Source organism: Salvelinus fontinalis, unplaced genomic scaffold (genome assembly GCF_029448725.1).
Source record: "Salvelinus fontinalis isolate EN_2023a unplaced genomic scaffold, ASM2944872v1 scaffold_0091, whole genome shotgun sequence".
Lineage (NCBI taxonomy): Eukaryota > Metazoa > Chordata > Actinopteri > Salmoniformes > Salmonidae > Salvelinus > Salvelinus fontinalis.
Window position 1 is genome coordinate 217,501 of NW_026600300.1, and position 15,000 is coordinate 232,500.

General features: G+C 43.0%; 1 protein-coding gene across 1 annotated transcript in view; it reads left to right on the top strand.

The window, feature by feature from the left end:
- The window catches only part of nbas (NBAS subunit of NRZ tethering complex), a 346,091-nt gene that overhangs the window by 116,553 nt on the left and 214,538 nt on the right, over positions 1 to 15,000 (top strand). The window contains exon 27 of the mRNA XM_055911766.1: positions 11,260 to 11,322. Coding sequence (XP_055767741.1) covers positions 11,260 to 11,322 — 63 coding nt within the window. The remainder of the gene's footprint in view (positions 1 to 11,259; positions 11,323 to 15,000) is intronic.

Sequence of the window (15,000 nt, forward strand, 5' to 3'; positions counted from 1 at the left end):
ACTGTCTGTCTGTTTTCCTTTAGACCCTAACTAACTGTCTGTCTGTTTTCCTTTAGGCCCTAACTAACTGTCTGTCTGTTTTCCTTTAGGCCCTAACTAACTGTCTGTCTGTTTTAGACCCTAACTAACTGTCTGTCTGTTTTAGACCCTAACTAACTGTCTGTCTGTTTTAGACCCTAACTAACTGTCTGTCTGTTTTAGACCCTAACTAACTGTCTGTCTGTTTTAGACCCTAACTAACTGTCTGTCTGTTTTAGACCCTAACTAACTGTCTGTCTGTTTTAGACCCTAACTAACTGTCTGTCTGTCTGTTTTAGACCCTAACTAACTGTCTGTCTGTTTTAGACCCTAACTAACTGTCTGTCTGTTTTAGACCCTAACTAACTGTCTGTCTGTTTTAGACCCTAACTAACTGTCTGTCTGTTTTAGACCCTAACTAACTGTCTGTCTTTTTTAGACCCTAACTAACTGTCTGTTTTAGACCCTAACTAACTGTCTGTCTGTTTTAGACCCTAACTAACTGTCTGTCTGTTTTAGACCCTAACTAACTGTCTGTCTGTTTTAGACCCTAACTAACTGTCTGTCTGTTTTAGACCCTAACTAACTGTCTGTCTGTTTTCCTTTAGACCCTAACTAACTGTCTGTCTGTTTTAGACCCTAACTAACTGTCTGTCTGTTTTAGACCCTAACTAACTGTCTGTCTGTTTTAGACCCTAACTAACTGTCTGTCTGTTTTAGACCCTAACTAACTGTCTGTCTGTTTTCCTTTAGACCCTAACTGTCTGTCTGTCTGTTTTAGACCCTAACTGTCTGTCTGTCTGTTTTAGACCCTAACTAACTGTCTGTCTGTTTTAGACCCTAACTAACTGTCTGTCTGTTTTAGACCCTAACTAACTGTCTGTCTGTTTTAGACCCTAACTAACTGTCTGTCTGTTTTCCTTTAGACCCTAACTACCTGTCTGTCTGTTTTCCTTTAGACCCTAACTAACTGTCTGTCTGTTTTAGACCCTAACTAGCTGTCTGTCTGTTTTAGACCCTAACTAACTGTCTGTCTGTTTTAGACCCGAACTAACTGTCTGTCTGTTTTAGACCCTAACTAACTGTCTGTCTGTTTTCCTTTAGACCCTAACTAACTGTCTGTCTGTTTTAGACCCTAACTAACTGTCTGTCTGTTTTAGACCCTAACTAACTGTCTGTCTGTTTTAGACCCTAACTAACTGTCTGTCTGTTTTAGGCCCTAACTAACTGTCTGTCTGTTTTAGACCCTAACTAACTGTCTGTCTGTTTTAGACCCTAACTAACTGTCTGTCTGTTTTAGACCCTAACTAACTGTCTGTCTGTTTTAGACCCTAACTAACTGTCTGTCTGTTTTAGACCCTAACTAACTGTCTGTCTGTTTTAGGCCCTAACTAACTGTCTGTCTGTTTTAGACCCTAACTACCTGTCTGTCTGTTTTCCTTTAGACCCTAACTAACTGTCTGTCTGTTTTCCTTTAGACCCTAACTAACTGTCTGTCTGTTTTAGACCCTAACTAACTGTCTGTTTTCCTTTAGACCCTAACTAACTGTCTGTCTGTTTTCCTTTAGGCCCTAACTAACTGTCTGTCTGTTTTCCTTTAGGCCCTAACTAACTGTCTGTCTGTTTTAGACCCTAACTAACTGTCTGTCTGTTTTAGACCCTAACTAACTGTCTGTCTGTTTTAGACCCTAACTAACTGTCTGTCTGTTTTCCTTTAGACCCTAACTAACTGTCTGTCTGTTTTCCTTTAGGCCCTAACTAACTGTCTGTCTGTTTTCCTTTAGGCCCTAACTAACTGTCTGTCTGTTTTAGACCCTAACTAACTGTCTGTCTGTTTTAGACCCTAACTACCTGTCTGTCTGTTTTAGACCCTAACTAACTGTCTGTCTGTTTTAGACCCTAACTAACTGTCTGTCTGTTTTAGGCCCTAACTAACTGTCTGTCTGTTTTAGGCCCTAACTAACTGTCTGTCTGTTTTCCTTTAGACCCTAACTAACTGTCTGTCTGTTTTAGACCCTAACTAACTGTCTGTCTGTTTTAGACCCTAACTACCTGTCTGTCTGTTTTAGACCCTAACTAACTGTCTGTCTGTTTTAGACCTTAACTAACTGTCTGTCTGTTTTAGGCCCTAACTAACTGTCTGTCTGTTTTAGACCCTAACTAACTGTCTGTCTGTTTTAGACCCTAACTAACTGTCTGTCTGTTTTAGACCCTAACTAACTGTCTGTCTGTTTTAGACCCTAACTACCTGTCTGTCTGTTTTCCTTTAGACCCTAACTAACTGTCTGTCTGTTTTCCTTTAGACCCTAACTAACTGTCTGTTTTAGACCCTAACTAACTGTCTGTCTGTTTTAGACCGTAACTAACTGTCTGTCTGTTTTAGACCCTAACTAACTGTCTGTCTGTTTTAGACCCTAACTAACTGTCTGTCTGTTTTAGACCCTAACTAACTGTCTGTCTGTTTTAGACCCTAACTAACTGTCTGTCTGTTTTAGACCCTAACTACCTGCCTGTCTGTTTTCCTTTAGACCCTAACTAACTGTCTGTCTGTTTTAGACCCTAACTAACTGTCTGTCTGTTTTCCTTTAGACCCTAACTAACTGTCTGTCTGTTTTCCTTTAGACCCTAACTAACTGTCTGTCTGTTTTAGACCCTAACTAACTGTCTGTCTGTTTTAGACCCTAACTAACTGTCTGTCTGTTTTAGACCCTAACTAACTGTCTGTCTGTTTTAGACCCTAACTACCTGCCTGTCTGTTTTCCTTTAGACCCTAACTAACTGTCTGTCTGTTTTAGACCCTAACTAACTGTCTGTCTGTTTTAGACCCTAACCAACTGTCTGTCTGTTTTAGACCCTAACTACCTGTCTGTCTGTTTTCCTTTAGACCCTAACTAACTGTCTGTCTGTTTTAGACCCTAACTAACTGTCTGTCTGTTTTCCTTTAGACCCTAACTAACTGTCTGTCTGTTTTCCTTTAGACCCTAACTAACTGTCTGTCTGTTTTAGACCCTAACTAACTGTCTGTCTGTTTTAGACCCTAACTAACTGTCTGTCTGTTTTAGACCCTAACTAACTGTCTGTCTGTTTTAGACCCTAACTAACTGTCTGTCTGTTTTAGACCCTAACTAACTGTCTGTCTGTTTTAGACCCTAACTACCTGTCTGTCTGTTTTCCTTTAGACCCTAACTAACTGTCTGTCTGTTTTCCTTTAGACCCTAACTAACTGTCTGTCTGTTTTCCTTTAGACCCTAACTAACTGTCTGTCTGTTTTAGACCCTAACTAACTGTCTGTCTGTTTTAGACCCTAACTAACTGTCTGTCTGTTTTCCTTTAGACCCTAACTAACTGTCTGTCTGTTTTAGACCCTAACTAACTGTCTGTCTGTTTTAGACCCTAACTAACTGTCTGTCTGTTTTCCTTCAGGCCCTAACTAACTGTCTGTCTGTTTTAGACCCTAACTAACTGTCTGTCTGTTTTAGACCCTAACTAACTGTCTGTCTGTTTTAGACCCTAACTAACTGTCTGTCTGTTTTCCTTTAGACCCTAACTAACTGTCTGTCTGTTTTAGACCCTAACTAACTGTCTGTCTGTTTTCCTTTAGACCCTAACTAACTGTCTGTCTGTTTTCCTTTAGGCCCTAACTAACTGTCTGTCTATTTTAGACCCTAACTAACTGTCTGTCTGTTTTAGACCCTAACTAACTGTCTGTCTGTTTTCCTTTAGACCCTAACTAACTGTCTGTCTGTTTTAGACCCTAACTAACTGTCTGTCTGTTTTAGACCCTAACTAACTGTCTGTCTGTTTTCCTTTAGACCCTAACTAACTGTCTGTCTGTTTTAGACCCTAACTAACTGTCTGTCTGTTTTAGACCCTAACTAACTGTCTGTATGTTTTAGACCCTAACTAACTGTCTGTCTGTTTTCCTTTAGACCCTAACTAACTGTCTGTCTGTTTTCCTTTAGACCCTAACTAACTGTCTGTCTGTTTTAGACCCTAACTAACTGTCTGTCTGTTTTCCTTCAGGCCCTAACTAACTGTCTGTCTGTTTTCCTTTAGGCCCTAACTAACTGTCTGTCTGTTTTAGACCCTAACTAACTGTCTGTCTGTTTTAGGCCCTAACTAACTGTCTGTCTGTTTTCCTTTAGGCCCTATCTAACTGTCTGTCTGTTTTCCTTTAGGCCCTAACTAACTGTCTGTCTGTCTGTTTTCCTTTAGACCCTAACTAACTAACTGTCTGTCTGTTTTAGACCCTAACTAACTGTCTGTCTGTTTTCCTTTAGGCCCTAACTAACTGTCTGTCTGTTTTAGACCCTAACTAACTGTCTGTCTGTTTTAGGCCCTAACTAACTGTCTGTCTGTTTTCCTTTAGGCCCTAACTAACTGTCTGTCTGTTTTCCTTTAGACCCTAACTAACTGTCTGTCTGTTTTCCTTTAGACCCTAACTGTCTGTCTGTTTTCCTTTAGGCCCTAACTAACTGTCTGTCTGTTTTAGGCCCTAACTAACTGTCTGTCTGTTTTAGGCCCTAACTAACTGTCTGTCTGTTTTCCTTTAGACCCTAACTAACTGTCTGTCTGTTTTAGACCCTAACTAACTGTCTGTCTGTTTTCCTTTAGGCCCTAACTAACTGTCTGTCTGTTTTCCTTTAGGCCCTAACTAACTGTCTGTCTGTTTTCCTTTAGACCCTAACTAACTGTCTGTCTGTTTTAGACCCTAACTAACTGTCTGTCTGTTTTCCTTTAGGCCCTAACTAACTGTCTGTCTGTTTTCCTTTAGACCCTAACTAACTGTCTGTCTGTTTTAGACCCTAACTAACTGTCTGTCTGTTTTAGACCCTAACTACCTGTCTGTCTGTTTTAGGCCCTAACTAACTGTCTGTCTGTTTTAGACCCTAACTAACTGTCTGTCTGTTTTCCTTTAGACCCTAACTACCTGTCTGTCTGTTTTCCTTTAGACCCTAACTAACTGTCTGTCTGTTTTCCTTTAGACCCTAACTACCTGTCTGTCTGTTTTAGACCCTAACTAACTGTCTGTCTGTTTTAGACCCTAACTAACTGTCTGTCTGTTTTCCTTTAGGCCCTAACTAACTGTCTGTCTGTTTTCCTTTAGGCCCTTACTAACTGTCTGTCTGTTTTCCTTTAGACCCTAACTACCTGTCTGTCTGTTTTAGACCCTAACTAACTGTCTGTCTGTTTTAGACCCTAACTAACTGTCTGTCTGTTTTCCTTTAGGCCCTAACTAACTGTCTGTCTGTTTTCCTTTAGGCCCTAACTAACTGTCTGTCTGTTTTCCTTTAGGCCCTAACTAACTGTCTGTCTGTTTTCCTTTAGGCCCTAACTAACTGTCTGTCTGTTTTAGACCCTAACTAACTGTCTGTCTGTTTTAGACCCTAACTAACTGTCTGTCTGTTTTCCTTTAGACCCTAACTAACTGTCTGTCTGTCTGTTTTAGGCCCTAACTAACTGTCTGTCTGTTTTAGACCCTAACTAACTGTCTGTCTGTTTTAGGCCCTAACTAACTGTCTGTCTGTTTTCCTTTAGACCCTAACTGTCTGTCTGTCTGTTTTAGACCCTAACTGTCTGTCTGTCTGTTTTAGACCCTAACTAACTGTCTGTCTGTTTTAGACCCTAACTAACTGTCTGTCTGTTTTCCTTCAGGCCCTAACTAACTGTCTGTCTGTTTTCCTTTAGACGCTAACTAACTGTCTGTCTTTTTTAGACCCTAACTAACTGTCTGTCTGTTTTCCTTTAGGCCCTAACTACCTGTCTGTCTGTTTTCCTTTAGACCCTAACTAACTGTCTGTCTGTCTGTTTTAGGCCCTAACTAACTGTCTGTCTGTTTTAGACCCTAACTGTCTGTCTGTTTTAGGCCCTAACTAACTGTCTGTCTGTTTTAGACCCTAACTAACTGTCTGTCTGTTTTCCTTTAGACCCTAACTAACTATCTGTCTGTTTTCCTTTAGGCCCTAACTAACTGTCTGTCTGTTTTCCTTTAGACCCTAACTAACTGTCTGTCTGTTTTAGACCCTAACTAACTGTCTGTCTGTTTTAGACCCTAACTAACTGTCTGTCTGTTTTAGACCCTAACTAACTGTCTGTCTGTTTTAGACCCTAACTAACTGTCTGTCTGTTTTCCTTTAGACCCTAACTAACTATCTGTCTGTTTTCCTTTAGGCCCTAACTAACTGTCTGTCTGTTTTCCTTTAGACCCTAACTAACTGTCTGTCTGTTTTAGACCCTAACTAACTGTCTGTCTGTTTTAGGCCCTAACTAACTGTCTGTCTGTTTTCCTTTAGACCCTAACTAACTGTCTGTCTGTTTTAGGCCCTAACTAACTGTCTGTCTGTTTTCCTTTAGACCCTAACTAACTATCTGTCTGTTTTAGACCCTAACTAACTGTCTGTCTGTTTTCCTTTAGACCCTAACTAACTGTCTGTCTGTTTTCCTTCAGGCCCTAACTACCTGTCTGTCTGTTTTCCTTCAGACCCTAACTAACTGTCTGTCTGTTTTCCTTTAGGCCCTAACTAACTGTCTGTCTGTTTTAGACCCTAACTAACTGTCTGTCTGTTTTCCTTCAGACCCTAACTAACTGTCTGTCTGTTTTCCTTCAGGCCCTAACTACCTGTCTGTCTGTTTTCCTTCAGACCCTAACTAACTGTCTGTCTGTTTTCCTTCAGACCCTAACTACCTGTCTGTCTGTTTTCCTTCAGACCCTAACTAACTGTCTGTCTGTTTTCCTTTAGGCCCTAACTACCTGTCTGTCTGTTTTCCTTTAGACCCTAACTAACTGTCTGTCTGTTTTCCTTCAGGCCCTAACTACCTGTCTGTCTGTTTTCCTTCAGACCCTAACTAACTGTCTGTCTGTTTTCCTTTAGACCCTAACTAACTGTCTGTCTGTTTTAGACCCTAACTAACTGTCTGTCTGTTTTAGACCCTAACTAACTGTCTGTCTGTTTTCCTTTAGACCCTAACTAACTGTCTGTCTGTTTTCCTTTAGACCCTAACTAACTGTCTGTCTGTTTTCCTTTAGACCCTAACTAACTGTCTGTCTGTTTTAGACCCTAACTAACTGTCTGTCTGTTTTAGACCCTAACTAACTGTCTGTCTGTTTTCCTTTAGGCCCTAACTAACTGTCTGTCTGTTTTCCTTTAGGCCCTTACTAACTGTCTGTCTGTTTTCCTTTAGACCCTAACTACCTGTCTGTCTGTTTTAGACCCTAACTAACTGTCTGTCTGTTTTAGACCCTAACTAACTGTCTGTCTGTTTTCCTTTAGGCCCTAACTAACTGTCTGTCTGTTTTCCTTTAGGCCCTAACTAACTGTCTGTCTGTTTTCCTTTAGGCCCTAACTAACTGTCTGTCTGTTTTCCTTTAGGCCCTAACTAACTGTCTGTCTGTTTTAGACCCTAACTAACTGTCTGTCTGTTTTAGACCCTAACTAACTGTCTGTCTGTTTTCCTTTAGACCCTAACTAACTGTCTGTCTGTCTGTTTTAGGCCCTAACTAACTGTCTGTCTGTTTTAGACCCTAACTAACTGTCTGTCTGTTTTAGGCCCTAACTAACTGTCTGTCTGTTTTCCTTTAGACCCTAACTGTCTGTCTGTCTGTTTTAGACCCTAACTGTCTGTCTGTCTGTTTTAGACCCTAACTAACTGTCTGTCTGTTTTAGACCCTAACTAACTGTCTGTCTGTTTTCCTTCAGGCCCTAACTAACTGTCTGTCTGTTTTCCTTTAGACGCTAACTAACTGTCTGTCTTTTTTAGACCCTAACTAACTGTCTGTCTGTTTTCCTTTAGGCCCTAACTACCTGTCTGTCTGTTTTCCTTTAGACCCTAACTAACTGTCTGTCTGTCTGTTTTAGGCCCTAACTAACTGTCTGTCTGTTTTAGACCCTAACTGTCTGTCTGTTTTAGGCCCTAACTAACTGTCTGTCTGTTTTAGACCCTAACTAACTGTCTGTCTGTTTTCCTTTAGATCCTAACTAACTATCTGTCTGTTTTCCTTTAGGCCCTAACTAACTGTCTGTCTGTTTTCCTTTAGACCCTAACTAACTGTCTGTCTGTTTTAGACCCTAACTAACTGTCTGTCTGTTTTAGACCCTAACTAACTGTCTGTCTGTTTTAGACCCTAACTAACTGTCTGTCTGTTTTAGACCCTAACTAACTGTCTGTCTGTTTTCCTTTAGACCCTAACTAACTATCTGTCTGTTTTCCTTTAGGCCCTAACTAACTGTCTGTCTGTTTTCCTTTAGACCCTAACTAACTGTCTGTCTGTTTTAGACCCTAACTAACTGTCTGTCTGTTTTAGGCCCTAACTAACTGTCTGTCTGTTTTCCTTTAGACCCTAACTAACTGTCTGTCTGTTTTAGGCCCTAACTAACTGTCTGTCTGTTTTCCTTTAGACCCTAACTAACTATCTGTCTGTTTTAGACCCTAACTAACTGTCTGTCTGTTTTCCTTTAGACCCTAACTAACTGTCTGTCTGTTTTCCTTCAGGCCCTAACTACCTGTCTGTCTGTTTTCCTTCAGACCCTAACTAACTGTCTGTCTGTTTTCCTTTAGGCCCTAACTAACTGTCTGTCTGTTTTAGACCCTAACTAACTGTCTGTCTGTTTTCCTTCAGACCCTAACTAACTGTCTGTCTGTTTTCCTTCAGGCCCTAACTACCTGTCTGTCTGTTTTCCTTCAGACCCTAACTAACTGTCTGTCTGTTTTCCTTCAGACCCTAACTACCTGTCTGTCTGTTTTCCTTCAGACCCTAACTAACTGTCTGTCTGTTTTCCTTTAGGCCCTAACTACCTGTCTGTCTGTTTTCCTTTAGACCCTAACTAACTGTCTGTCTGTTTTCCTTCAGGCCCTAACTACCTGTCTGTCTGTTTTCCTTCAGACCCTAACTAACTGTCTGTCTGTTTTCCTTTAGACCCTAACTAACTGTCTGTCTGTTTTAGACCCTAACTAACTGTCTGTCTGTTTTAGACCCTAACTAACTGTCTGTCTGTTTTCCTTTAGACCCTAACTAACTGTCTGTCTGTTTTCCTTTAGACCCTAACTAACTGTCTGTCTGTTTTCCTTTAGACCCTAACTAACTGTCTGTCTGTTTTAGACCCTAACTAACTGTCTGTCTGTTTTAGACCCTAACTAACTGTCTGTCTGTTTTAGACCCTAACTAACTGTCTGTCTGTTTTAGACCCTAACTAACTGTCTGTCTGTTTTAGACCCTAACTAACTGTCTGTCTGTTTTAGACCCTAACTAAATGTCTGTCTGTTTTAGACCCTAACTAACTGTCTGTCTGTTTTAGACCCTAACTAACTGTCTGTCTGTTTTAGACCCTAACTAACTGTCTGTCTGTTTTCCTTTAGACCCTAACTACCTGTCTGTCTGTTTTAGACCCTAACTAACTGTCTGTCTGTTTTAGACCCTAACTAACTGTCTGTCTGTTTTAGGCCCTAACTAACTGTCTGTCTGTTTTAGACCCTAACTAACTGTCTGTCTGTTTTCCTTCAGGCCCTAACTAACTGTCTGTCTGTTTTCCTTTAGACCCTAACTAACTGTCTGTCTGTTTTAGACCCTAACTAACTGTCTGTCTGTTTTCCTTTAGGCCCTAACTACCTGTCTGTCTGTTTTCCTTTAGGCCCTAACTAACTGTCTGTCTGTTTTCCTTTAGGCCAGGGGTGTCAAACTCATTCCACGGAGGGCCTTGTGTCTGCAGGTTTTTGGTCTTTCCTTTCAATAAAGCCCTAGACAACCAGGTGTGGGGAGTTCCTAACTAATTAGTGATGTTAATTCATCAATCAAGTACAAGGGTGGAGCGAAAACCCGCAGACACTCGGCCCTCCGTGGAATGAGTTTGACACCTGTGCTTTAGGCCCTAACTAACTGTCTGTCTGTTTTAGGCCCTAACTAACTGTCTGTCTGTTTTAGACCCTAACTAACTGTCTGTCTGTTTTCCTTCAGGCCCTAACTAACTGTCTGTCTGTTTTCCTTTAGACCCTAACTAACTGTCTGTCTGTTTTAGACCCTAACTAACTGTCTGTCTGTTTTCCTTTAGGCCCTAACTACCTGTCTGTCTGTTTTCCTTTAGACGCTAACTAACTGTCTGTCTGTTTTAGACCCTAACTAACTGTCTGTCTGTTTTAGACCCTAATTAACTGTCTGTCTGTTTTAGGCCCTAACTAACTGTCTGTCTGTTTTCCTTTAGACCCTAACTAACTATCTGTCTGTTTTAGACCCTAACTAACTGTCTGTCTGTTTTCCTTTAGACCCTAACTAACTGTCTGTCTGTTTTAGACCCTAACTAACTGTCTGTCTGTTTTCCTTTAGGCCCTAACTACCTGTCTGTCTGTTTTCCTTTAGACCCTAACTAACTGTCTGTCTGTTTTCTTTCAGGCCCTAACTGCCTGTCTGTCTGTTTTCCTTCAGACCCTAACTAACTGTCTGTCTGTTTTCCTTTAGGCCCTAACTAACTGTCTGTCTGTTTTAGACCCTAACTAACTGTCTGTCTGTTTTCCTTCAGACCCTAACTAACTGTCTGTCTGTTTTCCTTCAGGCCCTAACTACCTGTCTGTCTGTTTTCCTTCAGACCCTAACTAACTGTCTGTCTGTTTTCCTTCAGACCCTAACTACCTGTCTGTCTGTTTTCCTTCAGACCCTAACTAACTGTCTGTCTGTTTTCCTTTAGGCCCTAACTACCTGTCTGTCTGTTTTCCTTTAGACCCTAACTAACTGTCTGTCTGTTTTCCTTCAGGCCCTAACTACCTGTCTGTCTGTTTTCCTTCAGACCCTAACTAACTGTCTGTCTGTTTTCCTTTAGACCCTAACTAACTGTCTGTCTGTTTTAGACCCTAACTAACTGTCTGTCTGTTTTAGACCCTAACTAACTGTCTGTCTGTTTTCCTTTAGACCCTAACTAACTGTCTGTCTGTTTTCCTTTAGACCCTAACTGTCTGTCTGTTTTCCTTTAGACCCTAACTAACTGTCTGTCTGTTTTAGACCCTAACTAACTGTCTGTCTGTTTTAGACCCTAACTAACTGTCTGTCTGTTTTAGACCCTAACTAACTGTCTGTCTGTTTTAGACCCTAACTAACTGTCTGTCTGTTTTAGACCCTAACTAACTGTCTGTCTGTTTTAGACCCTAACTAACTGTCTGTCTGTTTTAGACCCTAACTAACTGTCTGTCTGTTTTAGACCCTAACTAACTGTCTGTCTGTTTTCCTTTAGACCCTAACTACCTGTCTGTCTGTTTTAGACCGGAGACGCACATCACCTCATCTCTCCACGACCAGGTGGACAAACTGGAAAAACACCTCAGGTAACACACACACACACACACACACACACACACCTCAGGTAACACACACAAACACCTCAGGTAACACACACACACACACATACCTCAGGTAACACACACAAACACCTCAGGTAACACACACACACACACACACACACACACACACACACACACACACACACACACACACACACACACACACACACACACACACATACCTCAGGTAACACACACACATACCTCATGTAACACACACACACCTCAGGTATCACACACACACACACACACACACACACACACACACACACACACACACACACCACAGGTAACACACACACACACACACACACACACACACACACACACACACACACACACACACACACACACACACACACACACATACCTCAGGTAACACACACACACCTCAGGTATCACACACACACACACCTCAGGTATCACACACACACACACACACACACACACACACACACACACACACACACACACACACACACACACACACACCTCAGGTAACACACACACACACACACACACACACACACACCTCAGGTAACACACACACACACACACACACACACACACACACACACACACACACACACACACACACACCTCAGGTAACACACACACACACACACACACACACACACACACACACACACACACACACACACACACACACACACACACACACACACACACACACACACACCTCAGGTAACACACACACACACACACACACACACACACACACACACACACACACACACACACACACACACACACACATACCTCAGGTAACACACACACATACCTCAGGTATCACACACACACATACCTCAGGTAACACACACACATACCTCAGGTATCACACACACACACACCTCAGGTAACACACACACACACACACACACACCTCAGGTAACACACACACACACACACACACACCTCAGGTAACACACACACACACACACACACACACACACACACACACACACACACACACACACACACACACACACACCCCTCAGGTAACACACACAAACACCTCAGGTAACACACACACACACACACACACACACACACACACACACACACACACACACACACACACACACACACACACACACACACACACACACACACATACACACACATACCTCAGGTAACACACACACATACCTCATGTAACACACACACCTCAGGTATCACACACACACACACACACACACACACACACACACACACACACACACACACACACACACACACCTCAGGTAACACACACACATACCTCAGGTAACACACACACATACCTCAGGTATCACACACACACATACCTCAGGTATCACACACACACACACACCTCAGGTAACACACACACACACACCTCAGGTAACACACACACACACCTCAGGTAACACACACACCTCAGGTAACACACACACCTCAGGTAACACACACACGCACACACCTCAGGTAACACACACACACACCTCAGGTAACACACACACACACCTCAGGTAACACACACACACACCTCAGGTAACACACACACACACACACCTCAGGTAACACACACACACACACACCTCAGGTAACACACACACACACACACCTCAGGTAACACACACACACACACACCTCAGGTATCACACGCACACACACACCTCAGGTAACACACACACACACACACCTCAGGTATCACACACACACCTCAGGTAACACACACACACACTCACACCTCAGGTATCACACACACACACACACACACCTCAGGTAACACACACACACACACACCTCAGGTATCACACACACACCTCAGGTAACACACACACACACACACCTCAGGTAACACACACACACACACACCTCAGGTAACACACACACACACACACCTCAGGTATCACACGCACACACACACCTCAGGTAACACACACACACACACACCTCAGGTATCACACACACACCTCAGGTAACACACACACACACACACACCTCAGGTATCACACACACACCTCAGGTAACACACACACACACACACACCTCAGGTATCACACACACACCTCAGGTAACACACACACACACACACCTCAGGTAACACACACACACACCTCAGGTAACACACACACACACACACACACCTCAGGTATCACACACACACACACACCTCAGGTAACACACACACACACACACACACACACACACACACACACACACACACACACACACACACACACACACACACACACACACACACCTCAGGTATCACACACACACACACCTCAGGTAACACACACACACACACACACACACACACACACACACACACACACACACACACACACATCAGGTATCACACACACACACACACCTCAGGTATCACACACACACACACCTCAGGTAACACACACACACACACACACACACACACACACACACACCCCTCAGGTAACACACACACACACACACCTCAGGTAACACACACACACACACCTCAGGTAACACACACACACACACACACACCTCAGGTATCACACACACACACACCTCAGGTAACACACACACACACACCTCAGGTAACACACACACACACACACACACACACACACACACATACCTCATGTAACACACACACCTCAGGTATCACACACACACACACACACACACACACACACACACACACACACACACACACACACACACACACACACACACACACACACACACACACACACACACACACACACATACCTCAGGTAACACACACACATACCTCAGGTAACACACACACATACCTCAGGTAACACACACACATACCTCATGTAACACACACACACCTCAGGTATCACACACACACACACCTCAGGTAACACACACACACACACCTCAGGTAACACACACACACACCTCAGGTAACACACACACACACCTCAGGTAACACACACACACACCTCAGGTAACACGCACACACACACACCTCAGGTAACACACACACACACACACCTCAGGTAACACACACACACACACACACCTCAGGTAACACACACACACACACACACACACCTCAGGTAACACACACACACACACACACCTCAGGTAACACACACACACACACACACCTCAGGTAACACACACACACACCTCAGGTAACACACACACACACCTCAGGTAACACACACACACACACACACCTCAGGTAACACACACACACACACACACCTCAGGTAACACACACACACACCTCAGGTAACACACACACACACACACACATACCTCAGGTAACACACACACATACCTCATGTAACACACACACCTCAGGTATCACACACACACACACACACACACACACACACACACACACACACACACACACACACACACACACACACACACACATACCTCAGGTAACACACACACATACCTCATGTAACACACACACCTCAGGTATCACACACACACACACACACACACACACACCTCAGGTAACACACACACATACCTCATGTAACACACACACACCTCAGGTATCACACACACACACACCTCAGGTAACACACACACACACACCTCAGGTAACACACACACACACACCTCAGGTAACACACACACACACACCTCAGGTAACACACACACACACCTCAGGTAACACACACACACACACACCTCAGGTAA